Here is a 14076-nt window from a genome sequence, read left to right as displayed (position 1 = left end):
ACGTTTCCACATGCAAGCATTTCTCACACTTTGCGAATGATGGAATGGAGCTATTATGCGTGATTCAAAGTAAGCCTGAATATACTCTCAAGCAAGCAAGTGCTCAACAGCACCAACCTGTGCCAAGAGCAAGTACGCTAGACCCGTCATGAACATCCCGCAAAGCCAAACGGGTCCCAATTCACACCCAGTAGAACGCACTCCAAACTCCAACCATGCAGACCGCCCTCAGCCCATCGCTACTCCTCCATCTTGTCTCCACCCACAATCCCCGCATTCCCCTCCCCTAAGTGCTTCAGCAACCAACTCCGCTTAAAATACGTATTCGGATGCACAATGGTATCCAAATCCGTCGCGCTCCAGCTCCCCTCATCCTTCACCTTCTTAATTTCCTTCTTATGCACACTTTCAAACACGCGGTTACACGCAACATGGTACCGCTGCTTCTTGACATCCTCCCTTACACCCTGGAGCGTCTCCCTGTCCTGCACGCCTACGCGCTGAAGCAGCCCCGTGAGATTCTCCACCGTGAATGTTCGGTAGGGACACCCATGGGTTTGCCCGGGGCCCGGCAGCGCCTCCGTCAGTATCTTCTGGCAGGAGTATGGTGTATAGCCACGGCCGCGGCGGTTGGCGTCGCCGCCGACGTCGCCGTACGAGTGGCGGATGTTGTACTTGTATTCTTTGTGGAATTTGTCGTCGGTCATAAGCTTGAAGGAGCGCCGCCAGAAGATTATGCATTCCTCGAGGCTAAGACCGATGCCTTTGAGGAACAGCGTGTACTGCAGACGCCCGTAGTGCTTGAGGTGCGAGTTTGCGCGGAGCGTCATGTGTAGGTTTTGCATGCAGAGGGGAAAGTTTTGGGAAAGGGTGTCGATTGCGCCGGCATTGATGGCGGAGAGGCCGTCGATGTTGGCGTCCGAGGAGGAGTAGGCTGCTTCGGGGGCGGTGAAGGATTGGGAGAGGTGTGCGAGGATGGGGGCGAGGCGGTCGTCTTCGTCTAGGCGTGGGAGCGCGCGGGCAGTCAACTATCGCAGAAGTTAGTAATTGTATCGCAAGGAATGTGACGGTGGCCATGCGTACCTCGAGCTGCTCATCTAATCGCTTGGTGAACTCGGCCACTACCAGACTTGTCTGTTCTCGTGCCGGCACGTATGCCATTCCCCGCTTCAGAAGCACCTTCCTCTGGCTGACGAGCTCTGGGACCCTTTCCCAGTCGACCTTGAACCAGTCTTGCTCCTCTCCCTTCTTCGACCCAATCGCAGCCAGCATCTGGCCTCGCAGCTCCCGCTTCTCATCCTCCCCAACCTCCTCCCACTCTAAATCTAGAGTCCTGACGAAATCTTGTCGCTCCCTCGGGTCATCTTCCCTAAACCTTAAGCGAAACAATATCGTCTCCAGATGTGAGAACCGCCGCCGTAGGTCTTCGGTGGAAGAGAATGCGAGGCGGAGAATAAAGTGCGAGTAGTGGTCCCGTTTCCTTTCCTCCTGAAGGTTCGCCCCTCGTGATGAATTCGATCGTAGGGGAAGGTATTTATTCAGTATGCTCGTCATGTATTCTGCCGTCTCCTCCTGGCTGCGGTTGCGGAAGCTACACGCCTCCAATTCGGAGAGAACTAAGGCAGGACGTTAGCTTTCGCAGCGAGACTGATGGCCTGTTGCTCACCTTTCAGCCGGTTTATTGCCCATGTCTCGAATTCTTCGAGCGTGATCTCTGCCGTGGGCGGCAAGGTATAGAAGTTGAGCCGGTGCTCGTAGTTCTGTTGCGCAAACTCCGCTTTGGCGAACTGCCGCTTTTTGGGATCGATATAGGCGCGACGCTTTGGTTCTACTCGCGAGTAATCGTGGCGGATCATGGCGGTGTGTCTGTCGATGCGTCCCAAGTCGGTTTGTTTGTGAGTTACTGGATGCGTGCTGTGGGCTTGGACGAGCGCGTAAAGTGGGACGCGAAACGCGAAACGCGAAATGCGTGTCGCGTTCCGAGCCAAGCCCAATCGAGACGCGACGCGACTTAGTTCATTGCGCGTCATGCGAGGATGCGAAGCGCCGATTCCAGGATTGGCCATGTGCAGATCGTCACATGTCTAGGCTGCTGTTCTATTGCTAGTTCTAACTGAACGCCATAACCGTTGCCCTTCAGTACGCTCACGTTCAACCAAGCAGATCGCTAATGGCATTCACGTATGCCGACGGCACAGTCTCCGCACCGTCTGCAAGGAAATCCTCCTTCTTGCTTACACCAGTCAGCACAGCCAAGGTACCACCTAGTTTTCCGTCAATGCCAAACTGGATGTCTGTGTTCAGCCTATCGCCGATCATGCACGTCCTACTCCGGTTCAACTTGAACTTGCCCTCGATGGCGTCCATCATAGCTTGACTGGGCTTGCCAAACGACACAGGCGTCTTTCCAACCGCCTTCTCGAGAGCAGCACCACTAGCTCCAGCTCCAGGAAAGAAGCTATGTGACATGGGCAGCGTGCTGTCAATGTTCGTCGCGAGGTACTGTGCGCCGCGCTGCACATACTGGAATCCGATCGCCGTCTTCAGGTAGTTCATGTGGAAGTCCAATCCGGCGAGAACGATGCCTACGTTGGGGTCTAGCATGGACCCGTTCGCGATGTTTGTGAAGTCTTCCGGTTCGATGTCGCGACGGAGTGCAGGGTCTGTGCCTCCGATATAGGGCACGCCTTCTGACTCGAGTTCCTGCTCGATACCGCTCTCGCCCATAACGAATACTTTGTTTTTCGGAGCCGGAAGCTTCATGATGCGAGCGATGTACACAGCGGCGCTGTACGACGAACCGAAGACCTCGTCCTGTGCACGCATGTCAGGTAGAAACCGTGTGGAAACGGAAGCGCAACCTACAACTTCGGCGGGTATGCCCAGTTTATCGAACTTTTTCTTGTAGTCTGCACGCGACTTGGTGCTGTTATTCGTGACGAAGACTAATCGCTTGCCTTCGCGCCTACATTAGTCAACCGTCATTCTTGCAGACGGATATCATACCTTTGCTCCTCAGCATCTCCAGTGTCTCGGGGACCTTCTCGAACATATGATCGCCAGACCAGAGGACGCCTATCCTTCTTCACCATCAGCGATTTTCTCTGGTATATTTTTCCGTGTCAAACTGTGGCGTATAGGGCACGCAAGCTCATATCGAAACTGGTCGCACGCACCATCGCAATCGAAGAGAAAGACCTTTTCGTGGCTCGTCAGCTATGCGAGTAGCCCGAAAAGGAGCTCCTACTCACATCGAATCGGTCGAGGAACTCGTCAATGCCCGCCTTGTCGCCGGACAGGAACTTTGGTTGTGACATGATCTTTCGAAGCTCTGGATTTGAGGAGAAAAGTTGTTAGGCAAGAAGAACAACGTGGTGAGAAAGTTGTTGGTGAGCAACACTTTGGTGGGGGTGCTTGGCGTTGGACTGGTCAGACTCGGAACTGTTCGGGAAGAATTCCGAAAGTACTTTCATACACGTATATTCGTTACTAGGGTATCTACTCTTATTGCCCTTTATGCAGTTCTCCACCTATAGCTTCGGATTTTCTAGTTAATCAACAATAATTTTCTTCTCGAGATCTTCAAAGTGCTCAAAAAAGCTGTCGAACAGGTTTATGGCATACTCAACGTCGTGCGCTCCACCAGTCTCCCTGATACTGTGCATACTCAATTGAGGGTTGCCGAGGTCTAGTGTGCGGGCTCCCATGGCGGCTGAGAGCATGGGTCCGATGGTGCTTCCGCAGGATGAGTCGTTCCTCACTACGAAAAGCTGAAGTGGCACGCCCTCTTTGACAGAAGCAGGGCTTGCGGAACCTCTCTTAGCCAGGCGAGCTGCCTCTTGCACCAACACTATTCCGGGCGAGTTTGTCGCGTACCGGGCATTGGCGTTAATCTTGATCACAGTGCCCTTGTTCATCTCGGGCCGATGCTGTGACTCGTACTTTGCGGGGTAATTCGGGTGCACAGAGTGGGCCATGTCGGCGGAAATCAGGAAAGACGTCGCCAAGGTTTGCTCGTAGACTGTTGCCGAATCGACATCTAGCTTATCGTAGGACTTGTCGGAGTGGGAGCCCTCCGAAGGAGGTAGCACAGAAAGACGACGAATGACAGCGGGGAGGACTACATGGAAGTTAGTTGAGAAGGTGGAAGTGGGGAGTATGTAACCCACGGTTGGAGTCCGCGCCCTGTGCGGTTCGGCTTCCTATCTCCTCGTGGTCGAAAAGAGCGATCAAACGAATCGTGGAATCCTTCTCTAAGGAAGAAGACGATGCGAGACTTTGGATCAAACCCTCAACGCTGCAATAGGACATCATCAGATTATCGAGGCGCGCGGAAAAGATAAGCTCGTTGTTCAGACCGCCCACGACAGCCTTCTGGGTGTCATATAGGACCAACTCAAAGTCTACGATATCGCTGGGGTCCACTCCGGCCTCCTCGGCAACTATCTCGACCAGGTACGTGTGATGTCTCTGCATAGGAGCAGCCAGCGGTTCAACAGGGCTTTCCTTGCTTTCTTCCTCTTTGGCAGCTTCAGCGGACTTGCCCTGCCTGTTCAACTCTGCCGCGACCAAGCCAGCAATTGGGAACAGTTGAGCTTCCTTGTTGAATTTGAAATCTTCCTGGCGATCGAGATGGATAGCCAAGGTCGGGACACGCAAGATGGGCCTCTCAACCTTGACCAAGCGGCTCTCGATGTTGCCCTGCTCGGTGCGGACCATGAGCCGGCCCGCGAGGGACAGGTCTCGGTCGAACCATGTGTGCCAAAGGCCACCGCCATATGTCTCGCATGCCACCTGGAGGAACCCATCGCTCTGGCGTTTCGAAACAGGCTTGAGACGAAGGCAGCATGAGTCGGTGTGCGCACCGATCATGCCGATGGGGTTGCCAGCTTTCCAGTTCTTGCCGATGGCGAATGCGACGATGGAGGAGCCATTTCGGGTAAGGTAGTACTTCCCGCCGGGCTGCAGGGCGGACGCCCACGAGTCGCGCTCCTACGGTGTAACGGGTCAGTGCTCTGTGTACTTGCATTGATTAAGAAGCCGAGCCCATCCTCTCTACAAGAGTGAAGGAGAGCTCCTGGGGCAGATGCTGTGTTCGTCCGACGATGATGAGACGGCACAAACTCACTTTGATCTGCTTGAAGCCGGCCTTTTCCAGCCGGTCCTTGGATGATTTGACGGCGTGAAAGGCTATATACAGTTAATGCAAGCCTCTTACACATCAATAGTGGAGCATACGGGTGGGTGAATCGTTGACAAAGGACAGGAAGTCCTCGGCGGCTGCGAGGGACGGCTTGGTAGACATGGTGCGTGCAGTACAGGCTGGGAGGAAAGGAAAAGCGACGTGTGTGCAGCTTCGCGGGCCAATATGCAGTAGGGCGGCTCGCAGCGGGTTGAGCATGGGATCACTGATAGGACGTGGCGGCTGTAAACGTCGGTGTGGGGTTGACGGTGCACAGGTGACAGGGTCGCGACTGCTGCTGGCGCGGCCGGGGTGGCTGCCGCGTTTGATTGGGTGGCAGGTACGGGGGCACGCGTGCTGGGAGGCAGGAACATCAAAACAGCGACAAGCAAAACAGCTGGACGTGACCAGCCGACCGCGGGAGCTTCGCGCGTCTTCCCGTCCGACCTCCAGCATCCCGCACCCAACGTCCTTTCCACCTCAACCGTGTGCGGTCCCTCCCTCGGCCGTGCCACCCGTCGCTCGAGCTTGCCCTGCACTGTCCGGCGCTGCATCGACGCCGCTCCCGCTCCTTACTGCTGCAACCAGCGAGCGTTGCCCTAGCGGCTTGTCCCAAGCGGCGTCAAAACAACACCGGCCGCCTGCACAACAGCCCCCGCCTCCTGCCCGCCGCTGCACAATAGCAAACAACGCCGATTCGACTGCCATGCGCTGCGCTTGCGCGTGAAGAGGAGGACCATTGCGATACTTTTTGCGCGCTCCGACGACTGCCGCTGGCTGAGCGCGCGGTGACGCAGCACAAAGGGACCCTCGACCGCCTGCGATCCCGCCTTCACCATACAATCGCATCCTTCCTGGACCATATCGCTACAGCGCACAATTACCAGAAGCCTGGTGAAGCTGCTGCGCCAGTCACTCTTTCTCCCGCGATAGATAGCCCCGCCCCCGCCGCCGACAGCGTGGTCCTCCCGACCGCTCCCGCCCTTGAACCACGAGTGCGCTGCTTGCGACAAGGCGTATAGGCACTGCAATGGCTTCTGAAGATACCGTGACGGCCGTTGCGACGACAGAGCGCGTAGTCGACGATGCGCGCACGCCTGCGCTCATCTCCCCGCCCGAGTCCAAGACACCGCCAACGGCGACCCACAAGCGCAACCAAGCCGACTTTGCGCAAGATCGGAATTCCGAACCAGTGGATGCTTCGGCCCTGAGCAAGGCTCTGGAACATTTTGAGCGAGCAGGGCGCGTGCAGGAGCGACCCATTGCAAGTCCTAGTCGCAAACGCCAGCGTATCTACGGTGATAGGTGAGTCTGCTGGCAACCAAGTACATAGTGTAGGCTGACAAGTGGCAGATTCATCCCCAATCGTGCTGGTCAGGATCTCCAGGCGAGCTTTTCACTGCTCCATGATGACGCTTCACCTGCCACGCCGTCACGAAGCGCGAAACGCGCCCCACACAACGAGTTGCACTTTCAACGGAGTGAGTTCAGCCCAGCGATACAGACTGGACTTCCGCTAATGAATGCGCAGCGGAGGAAGCAAATCGGACCTACTCGGCGGTCCTACGGCAGGAATTATTCGAGGGATCTGTACCCCAAGCCTTGCCGCAGAGCCTGTCCCCCACCGACAGTGCTAATCTGCGTCGCTCCGGGCGCTCACATACGCCACCAGCTCATGCAGCAACATCACTACCAGCGCCAAACTTGACACCCTCAACACCACACAAGAACTTCTTCAACTACTCAGGCCAACCGACACCATCAAGAACTCCTTCTAGCCGACATGGAATCAATCTCAATGCGCAATCTGACCTGTACAGTTTGTCACCCATCAAGTTGAACAGCCAGCGCATGCTTCTCAGCCCACAAAGGACCCCCCGCGCCGTTTCCAAGGTGCCCTACAAGGTACTCGACGCGCCAGACCTAGCAGACGACTTCTATCTCAATCTAGTAGATTGGGGTAGTCAGAACATCCTTGGTGTCGGACTGGGGTCTTGCGTGTACATGTGGAACTCTTCAAGCGGACGCGTCACAAAACTTTGTGAACTGACTGACGATTCTGTGACAAGTGTCAGCTGGATACAACGCGTAAGTTGTTCGACGTTTATAGCTCTCAACATGGCTGACATAACATAGGGCTCTCATCTCGCCATTGGTACAAATCGAGGTTTCGTGCAGATCTGGGATGCAACTACTCAGCGTCGTCTACGAACTATGACTGGCCATTCTGGACGTGTTGGCGCTCTTGCTTGGAACGAACATATCCTGACTTCTGGCTCACGAGATCGATCAATATATCATCGTGATGTCAGACAGCCAGAACAATGGCTCCGGAAACTTGTTGGCCACAAGCAAGAAGTTTGCGGACTGAAGTGGAACAATGACGACATGCAACTCGCGTCAGGTGGAAATGACAATAAGCTAATGGTGTGGGAGAAACTCAACGCAGAACCAACATACAAATGGAGCGAGCATCAAGCCGCTGTCAAAGCCATTGCTTGGAGTCCACATCAGCGCGGCTTGTTGGCTAGCGGTGGCGGCACGGCTGATCGGACCATCAAGTTCTGGAACACATTGGTCTCTTCCAATGGACCTTCTTCTGCATCGCTTGCCGCCGCCTCATCCGCAGCGTCTGCGTCGGGTCCCGGCGATGTGGACTTTCAGCAGAGTGCACCTGCCAACCTCATCAGAAGCCTAGACACCGGTAGCCAGGTCTGTAATCTGGCATGGTCGAAGAACAGCAACGAAATCGTATCAACCCACGGATACAGCCAAAACCAGATTATCGTCTGGAAGTATCCCAACATGCAGCAAGTTGTTTCGCTCACTGGCCACACATACCGTGTTCTCTACCTGGCGATGAGCCCAGATGGCCAGACTATCGTTACTGGCGCAGGAGATGAGACCCTTCGCTTCTGGAATTGCTTTAAGAAGAAAGAGAGAACCGGAAGTCTCAACAATACCATGGACAAGTGGGGTGTCATTCGATAATGCCTATCGCTGCGGTGATGACCAATTTTCCCAACCGACTGGTCTTGTCTCTTGACACCGGCGTTCATTCTTACTCTCTCCAAAAGCAAGCTTGCAAACCTGGGCTTCTTCACGAAAAGTTTCTCACATCATCAGCATTGGGCGGTATTACAAGGCGTACTAGGGTGCAAGAGGGTCCTTGATACCACATTTGATCATCTTCTGGCATTTTCACATGAGCATATGAGTTTTGGATTCAGCGGATTGGATTATCATTACGACATTAAGCATTCAGCGAGACACGACCTCGCCTCTCGTCTGAGAACGAGGACTATTTGGATATCAGGTGGATGTGGGTCATCTGGGGGAGCAATGTGCGGATAACCTTGCTGGCATTTGCTTCCGCGCGCTTTGGACCGTCGAAGCTGGAGTTCTGGGCATATGGTTGGCGCTTCGGTGGGCGACTGGGAACAGCGGCTGATTTTCATTTGATGACCATGACTGTACATTACCCAAAGATACCACCTTCAACGACATTTTTAGCCTCATGACGACTTGCATTCGAGTACTGTTCCGTGAGCGCCTGCTACTACACGCAGTGAGGCTGTGGGTCCCCGGGCTTTGCGCCGTAGCTGATTCTCCCCGCGGGCAGAAAGAACAGCGCGATCAGCGCGCCGCCGCGGACTTCGGGGTAACTATTCCCCTGTTAGTACTAACCTCTCTCCTCTTCTCACTTCTACATATGCTTCGGAATAAAGTACAACTTACTGATGCGTCCCCGGCCCGGGACTCGTCCACCCTGCACCCTGCCAGCCCTGCATCCCCATGAGCTCGGCGCCGGGGTCCAGCTGCACGACGCAGTTTATCTCGCCGTAGGGATGGCTATGGTACTGGCCTTTAAAGACGGTGTTGCTGTTCATGTACACAGTTGTAATGCTCATGTACCGTGTAGAGGAGGAAGGGAGGGCGATCTTGGAGCGGCGGTAGTTGGGGCCTGCCTTCATTAGGCATCTGACAGGAATCGCGATGGATGCAGTCGAAACTGAGATGAGAGTTGCGCATGGGTGAAGGAGAGTGTACCATTGATCTCAATGTTCGCGACCCAGCCCTCCTCCAGGCCCTTGCGCGTCAGCGCGCAGAGGTCGTCGTAGATGGGGTTCCCGGGGCCGTAGGACTTGTTCAGGTGTGCTTCGAGGGCGTGGCCTGGGGTGAGGTTTTCGACTTCGTCGAAGAAGTCCTGGATTCGGGACAGGAGTTGTTGGGCCGTGGGGTGCGCGGCGAAGTCGATGCCTTCGGTGCCGGTGTAGTCGCCCATTATGATGGTACTTGAGTCAAGAGCTTTTGCACGCGGAGCGGGATTGGCGAAGGGAGTTGTGATGAAGGGCCTGAGACGTGCTGGTTGCTGTTACGCTTTATAGCAGGCTTTTTCGAATTAGAAGGTTGAATGTCTTTGCCAATCTACCGCGTTGCCGTCGTGAGCCGATGCCGATGCCGATGCTATCGCGAAGGTTAGGATTGGTGACTAACGTGCGGACTGCCTTACCTAACGTCAAGATCTGGGACTGTGTGGTTACAACCCGTAGTTTTTCTGCAGAATCTCACATAGTAATAGTAATGCAAGTCGACATCACATAATTACTGCGAGCTGGCGTCAGCCGTTGTTGCGGAGTATGCCGTTCACGCGGGAGGGAGCTTGCGGTTGGCCTTACCCCGCAATCGTACAAGAGGAGCCGGGAGATCGACTCGGGAGCGAGGACAGCCACGGCTTAAGAAGCTGTGGAACGACAAACGATCTAGGATACGTACATTTAGGAATAGAACTTGATCGCGGGCTTTTAGTGGAGCAGTCCAGTTTGAGCAGAAGATCGCATCGTAAACATACCTATGGTATCAGTTTGAGGATCGGTCAAAAGGAGTAGTACCCGCTTGACGAAAATACATCTAGAATACTGCACAAAGGCCAATTGCCTTCCGTAACTTTTGCTCATGGAATTACCTTCGGCAATCAACGCCCATTACTGAACTCACACGGCATCGCAGCACCAGGAACTTTGCGGATGTTGTGGGGAACTAGCATGGGTATGATCTTAGATACTGGAACAGCTTTTTTCTTGAGTTACATCGGAACGGCAGGTCTTCATTGGAAGCGCAAACATGATACGTTGCCTGGTTATGTCCCATCCGCGGTATCGCAGGTCGTCGTGTCTTCGATTGTGCCTTCAGGGTTCGATAGATAAGCGCAAGGTGTCATGTCCTGGTGACACGTGTGTTGGAGGGTCTCTTTCACGTCAGGGTTCCTGACATGAGTCGAGAGTCGATGATCGCCAGCTCCAACTCTTAGTTTCTTGGTCTAAACATAAACCGAGTCGAAAAACCATCGTGAGGATCGAGATCAACATCGCCGGCACAACTTTCATAGACTTTTCCCGGCACGATTTGTATTATGAATCAGGGGCAGCAGTGCGTTGAGAAGAACGTCAAAGCCGCGGCGCGAGAACGTGGGCAGTGTGGCCCATGGCAGACTAGACCATTCACCACAGGGAAGGTGGTGTTCGATTGTAGACCCCTGCTTTGCTCGATTTGCATGCTCCACCTATCACGTCCCGATGTTTCGCATTATCAACGCAATTTCCTTCTAGTGCACGGCAATCTTCAGGTACCCACTTCTAGGATGCGGACGTTTACCCCGGATCTCGTCTCGAAGACGCCCAGGTTGCGGACTTCAGTTTTCCCGGGCCTGAACGTTTCTAACCGATTTACCAGAAAGGCCCTTATCCCACATGTCACTTTCGCGATCACCTGCAACGTAACCCCGTCATCCTTCGACTTACTGTTGTCACGCGCACGCACTCGTCGCGTGCAGTCCACGAGAGCTTCAAAACAGCAGCATGATCTCGCCTTGTGCGCGAACGGCTCCGACGTCGATCCGGCTTTAGTGCCGAGCCTGCCTGTGCTGTTCGCGCGCCTAGCGGTCTGAATGCGTTGACCAATGCGCTTTGCTAAACGTAGGACCGTAAACCTAGCGTGGCAAGACGGCCACCCAAATGCCGTCGCCGAACTCACCGACAAGATGAAGGTCATATGCACGAGCAAATCAGGATAGCGGACTTGGAAGGGCCAGTCACCCTTGCTCTGAGGCGATTTCTTACTGGACTACGCCCAGCCCCCACTGCTTTAACTGCCAGTGCAACCCTCCTTAACGCAGGCCAAGTTCAAGGGCCAAACCCCTGTATTTGCCGACTAGCTTCTCGAATGCTGTTTACCGCGGTCTAGGTTGATGGGCACGACGAACTGTGTACAGTGAGCTCCTCGGATGATCTCGATCGTGGTCCGGTCGAATGGTTGAAATAGCGAGTGCTAAGAGACTCGTCTTGGAATGAATACCAAAAATTATAAACCCATTAAGCTGCCTCATGGTGGAACCGCGGAGACGGCTTGAGTTTGATCATGATCAACGACCGAGCGAAGTCTTAGCTAATCCTGGGTTCGGGACTCTAGTGGGCTCGGTTCTCCTTCTCAACATCACACTCCACTTAAACGCTAATTGGGCGGTTTCGTAAATGGGCACAGCTGTCTGGATCCGTCAGCCGGCATACTCACAAGCGCTATCACGCACCTGAACTTCCTACCTTGGTTGCTCTCCCGTCATAACCCTGCACGTTGAATCACTGTCGAGCGGACGAGAGCGTCAAATGTAACGAGCCACGGCGTTGACTGGCACCTAGCCCATCTCCACGAATAAGGGATAAAACATTTAGAGACATGGTTCATCACCTGGTATGCCTTGGGCACAAACATAAGATGCGCTGTTGTGTCTGTGCAGTATCTGCTTTATCGTCCGCGGACTGCACCCAGATCAACGTATAAAGAGGACAATAACGGACATTTTTATGATCATCAGCATTTCGAGCTCCACTCTTAGCCGGACGATCTCTTGTACCAACCTGTAAACATGTTCTTGAAAGCTGCTGTCGCTTCGATACCGCTTTTGGGTTCCGCGGTCGCGTCACCTCTCAACCAGCCGCCGTTCAAGCCTTCCGACCAAAAGGTCTCTCCGGCCCGAGGACCGAGTTTTATTTTCAATGAGACTTCGCCAACAGTCGAGCTCGACTTCCATGCGGAATCAGTACAAGCATATGCACTGCAAGAAACTTATGACGCGAGCAACTGGTTCTCAAAGTTCAGCGTGCAGAACGTATGCTCTTCCTGATCCAGAGGTTGTCTCACTTACTGACCACAGTCCAGATTGCTGACCCTACTCGTATGCTTTATGGCCTGTTCAAGATCTTTCGCCCTGGCTAACCTCGTTAGATGGATTCGTGAACTACGTCAACCAAGCCACAGCGCAGTCGAAGGGCCTCTACAGGACGCAAAATAACCAAGTCTACATCGGTGTCGATTCTAGCACCGTCTTGAACCCTAACGGCGTGGGTCGCGACTCTGTGCGCCTCCAGAGTAACCGAGCTTACACTCATGGCTTGGGTGGGTACAGCTGTACTCCGTCATCCACATAGTCACTAACGAATATGCCCCAACAGTCATCGCTGATTTTGCGCATGTTCCCGGCTCAAACTGCGGGAGTTGGCCGGCTTTGTAAGCCTCGTCCTCCGCTGTTCTCTTTTCCAAGTCTGACTTCCACAGCTGGATGGTCGGGCCAAACTGGCCTAACCAAGGCGAAATCGACATTTACGAGGGTGTCCACCTGAACACTTACAACCAGATGACTCTTCACAGCTCTCCCGGCTGTGTACCGGTGTACAACCAAAACGGAGGTCAGACCGGCACTCACGTCTCCGAGGCAGATTGTGGCGCTGGGGGCGGTTTCAATGGCTGCGGTGTTCAGTCGAACAGTCCTACTTCCTACGGCACTGCTTTCAATGCAAATGGCGGCGGCGTGTACGCCACCCTCTGGACGTCTTCAGGCATCAAGGTCTGGTACTTTGCTGCGAGAGATGTTCCAGCGAACATCAGGTCCGGCAACCCCGATCCCAACACTTGGGGCACTCCCCAGGCCAACTTTGCTGGCTGCAATTTCGACGCGAAGTTCTCCAACATGAACATTGTAAGTAGCAGCTCTGTCACATGATATGAGTTACCGTGCTCACAGGTCCACCTCAGATCTTCGACATTACCTTCTGCGGCGACTGGGCTGGAGGTGTCTGGGGCTCCACGTCTTGTGCTTCGATAAACCCCAGCTGCAACGCCTACGTGGCTCAGCAGCCTCAATCTTTTGGAGACTCATACTGGCTCGTCAACTCCGTCAAGGTTTACAGCGTCTAATGTCTCTATGACGACGGCATTTGAATATCTTGCACTCCACCCGCGCTTTCGCTTCTCAGTCTATACTTGGCTTCTTTCATTGTGCATATGGCAAAGCCTGTCATGTAGATACTTTGAGTGTGCAGACAGATAGCATTCGCTTGATAGTATCGCCTCTTTTCAGAGGCGACCTGAAATGGATAATATACCTATGATATCGTTCTCCCGACGGTAGGGTCGTCCACCCCAGACTTCGAGCAGCATACCATGACAACGTGATCGCTTTCCGGGGCCGTGATCACATTGAGCCACGCCCATCGTGCAGCTTTCTACTCGCGAGAGGGCGGGAGCAAGCTGGATGAAAAGCACATGACGTCAGATAGCGCTCGCTCTTCGCCAGCAACGAAAACTAACGAACAGCTGTAATAGATAAATGGCGAGCACGCGCTAAGATCTGCTGCATGGTGTTGAGCCTAAATCAGCTAGACCGATCGGTTCCCACGATTGTGAGATCTAGAGATCTAGAATGCAGGGTCTGTGCGCACTAGATCTACGCCATCTTTGGTCCTTCATGACGCACTGCTTCGTGAACCTGGAGGAACAAATGCAAGCGCCATGGCAGTGCCAGAAAGCTAGAGTCCAGACATTTTGCTTTCTTCCTCATG

At 54.1% G+C, this 14076-nt stretch overlaps 6 protein-coding genes across 6 annotated transcripts; 2 read left to right on the top strand and 4 right to left on the bottom strand.

Moving 5' to 3' along the window:
- Positions 1 to 198: 198 nt before the first annotated feature.
- On the bottom strand, positions 199 to 1908 carry CC84DRAFT_1161525 (DNA primase large subunit). Its single transcript, XM_018177762.1, has 3 exons — positions 1667 to 1908; positions 1084 to 1616; positions 199 to 1028 (listed from the first exon to the last, which is right to left on the bottom strand). Exons 1-3 carry the CDS (start codon positions 1854 to 1856, stop codon positions 240 to 242), a joined length of 1512 nt encoding a protein of 503 aa, XP_018040992.1. The 5' UTR covers positions 1857 to 1908; the 3' UTR covers positions 199 to 239.
- A 142-nt stretch (positions 1909 to 2050) lies between these two features.
- CC84DRAFT_1161524 (4-nitrophenylphosphatase) lies at positions 2051 to 3368 on the bottom strand. Its single transcript, XM_018177761.1, has 5 exons — positions 3252 to 3368; positions 3177 to 3198; positions 3007 to 3075; positions 2866 to 2957; positions 2051 to 2814 (listed from the first exon to the last, which is right to left on the bottom strand). The coding sequence occupies exons 1-5, from the start codon at positions 3315 to 3317 to the stop codon at positions 2152 to 2154; spliced, it is 912 nt and encodes a 303-aa protein (XP_018040991.1). The 5' UTR covers positions 3318 to 3368; the 3' UTR covers positions 2051 to 2151.
- Positions 3369 to 3466: 98 nt separating this feature from the next.
- Positions 3467 to 5316, bottom strand: CC84DRAFT_1161523 (peptidase M18, aminopeptidase I). The gene is made up of 4 exons (XM_018177760.1): positions 5239 to 5316; positions 5129 to 5190; positions 4170 to 4992; positions 3467 to 4120 (listed from the first exon to the last, which is right to left on the bottom strand). Exons 1-4 carry the CDS (start codon positions 5303 to 5305, stop codon positions 3552 to 3554), a joined length of 1521 nt encoding a protein of 506 aa, XP_018040990.1. The 5' UTR covers positions 5306 to 5316; the 3' UTR covers positions 3467 to 3551.
- An 896-nt stretch (positions 5317 to 6212) lies between these two features.
- Positions 6213 to 8470, top strand: CC84DRAFT_1237532 (WD40 repeat-like protein; the record flags this gene model as incomplete). The annotated part of the gene is made up of 4 exons (XM_018183903.1): positions 6213 to 6487; positions 6521 to 6663; positions 6714 to 7270; positions 7319 to 8470. The coding sequence occupies 4 exons, from the start codon at positions 6213 to 6215 to the stop codon at positions 8171 to 8173; spliced, it is 1830 nt and encodes a 609-aa protein (XP_018040989.1). The 3' UTR covers positions 8174 to 8470.
- A 30-nt stretch (positions 8471 to 8500) lies between these two features.
- Positions 8501 to 9808, bottom strand: CC84DRAFT_1161520 (uncharacterized protein). Its single transcript, XM_018177759.1, has 4 exons — positions 9696 to 9808; positions 9233 to 9649; positions 8921 to 9146; positions 8501 to 8847 (listed from the first exon to the last, which is right to left on the bottom strand). Exons 2-4 carry the CDS (start codon positions 9465 to 9467, stop codon positions 8742 to 8744), a joined length of 567 nt encoding a protein of 188 aa, XP_018040988.1. The 5' UTR covers positions 9468 to 9649; positions 9696 to 9808; the 3' UTR covers positions 8501 to 8741.
- A 2296-nt stretch (positions 9809 to 12104) lies between these two features.
- On the top strand, positions 12105 to 13432 carry CC84DRAFT_1237528 (uncharacterized protein; the record flags this gene model as incomplete). Its single annotated transcript, XM_018183902.1, has 6 exons — positions 12105 to 12347; positions 12398 to 12413; positions 12464 to 12634; positions 12691 to 12745; positions 12794 to 13214; positions 13271 to 13432. The coding sequence occupies 6 exons, from the start codon at positions 12105 to 12107 to the stop codon at positions 13430 to 13432; spliced, it is 1068 nt and encodes a 355-aa protein (XP_018040987.1).
- Between the last annotated feature and the right edge of the window lie 644 nt (positions 13433 to 14076).

The sequence above is a fragment of the Paraphaeosphaeria sporulosa genome, assembly GCF_001642045.1.
Source record: "Paraphaeosphaeria sporulosa strain AP3s5-JAC2a unplaced genomic scaffold CC84scaffold_2, whole genome shotgun sequence".
NCBI lineage: Eukaryota > Fungi > Ascomycota > Dothideomycetes > Pleosporales > Didymosphaeriaceae > Paraphaeosphaeria > Paraphaeosphaeria sporulosa.
Note: the sequence above shows the minus strand (reverse complement) of the source record. Positions and strands in the feature narration are given on the sequence as shown.

Coding starts and splice junctions, on each gene's coding strand:
- CC84DRAFT_1161525 (XM_018177762.1), bottom strand. CDS start 1,856: ATGATCCGCCACGATTACTCGCGAGTAGAACCAAAGCGTCGCGCCTAT. Junction 1,617..1,666: donor GGCAATAAACCGGCTGAAAG/GTGAGCAACAGG, acceptor GTCCTGCCTTAG/TTCTCTCCGAATTGGAGGCG. Junction 1,029..1,083: donor GATTAGATGAGCAGCTCGAG/GTACGCATGGCC, acceptor CTTCTGCGATAG/TTGACTGCCCGCGCGCTCCC.
- CC84DRAFT_1161524 (XM_018177761.1), bottom strand. CDS start 3,317: ATGTCACAACCAAAGTTCCTGTCCGGCGACAAGGCGGGCATTGACGAG. Junction 3,199..3,251: donor AGTTCCTCGACCGATTCGAT/GTGAGTAGGAGC, acceptor AGCCACGAAAAG/GTCTTTCTCTTCGATTGCGA. Junction 3,076..3,176: donor CTTTCTCTTCGATTGCGATG/GTGCGTGCGACC, acceptor GAAGAAGGATAG/GCGTCCTCTGGTCTGGCGAT.
- CC84DRAFT_1161523 (XM_018177760.1), bottom strand. CDS start 5,305: ATGTCTACCAAGCCGTCCCTCGCAGCCGCCGAGGACTTCCTGTCCTTT. Junction 5,191..5,238: donor TGTCAACGATTCACCCACCC/GTATGCTCCACT, acceptor AACTGTATATAG/CCTTTCACGCCGTCAAATCA. Junction 4,993..5,128: donor CCGGCTTCAAGCAGATCAAA/GTGAGTTTGTGC, acceptor GTTACACCGTAG/GAGCGCGACTCGTGGGCGTC.
- CC84DRAFT_1161520 (XM_018177759.1), bottom strand. CDS start 9,467: ATGGGCGACTACACCGGCACCGAAGGCATCGACTTCGCCGCGCACCCC. Junction 9,147..9,232: donor CGCGAACATTGAGATCAATG/GTACACTCTCCT, acceptor TAATGAAGGCAG/GCCCCAACTACCGCCGCTCC. Junction 8,848..8,920: donor CCCGGGCCGGGGACGCATCA/GTAAGTTGTACT, acceptor ACAGGGGAATAG/TTACCCCGAAGTCCGCGGCG.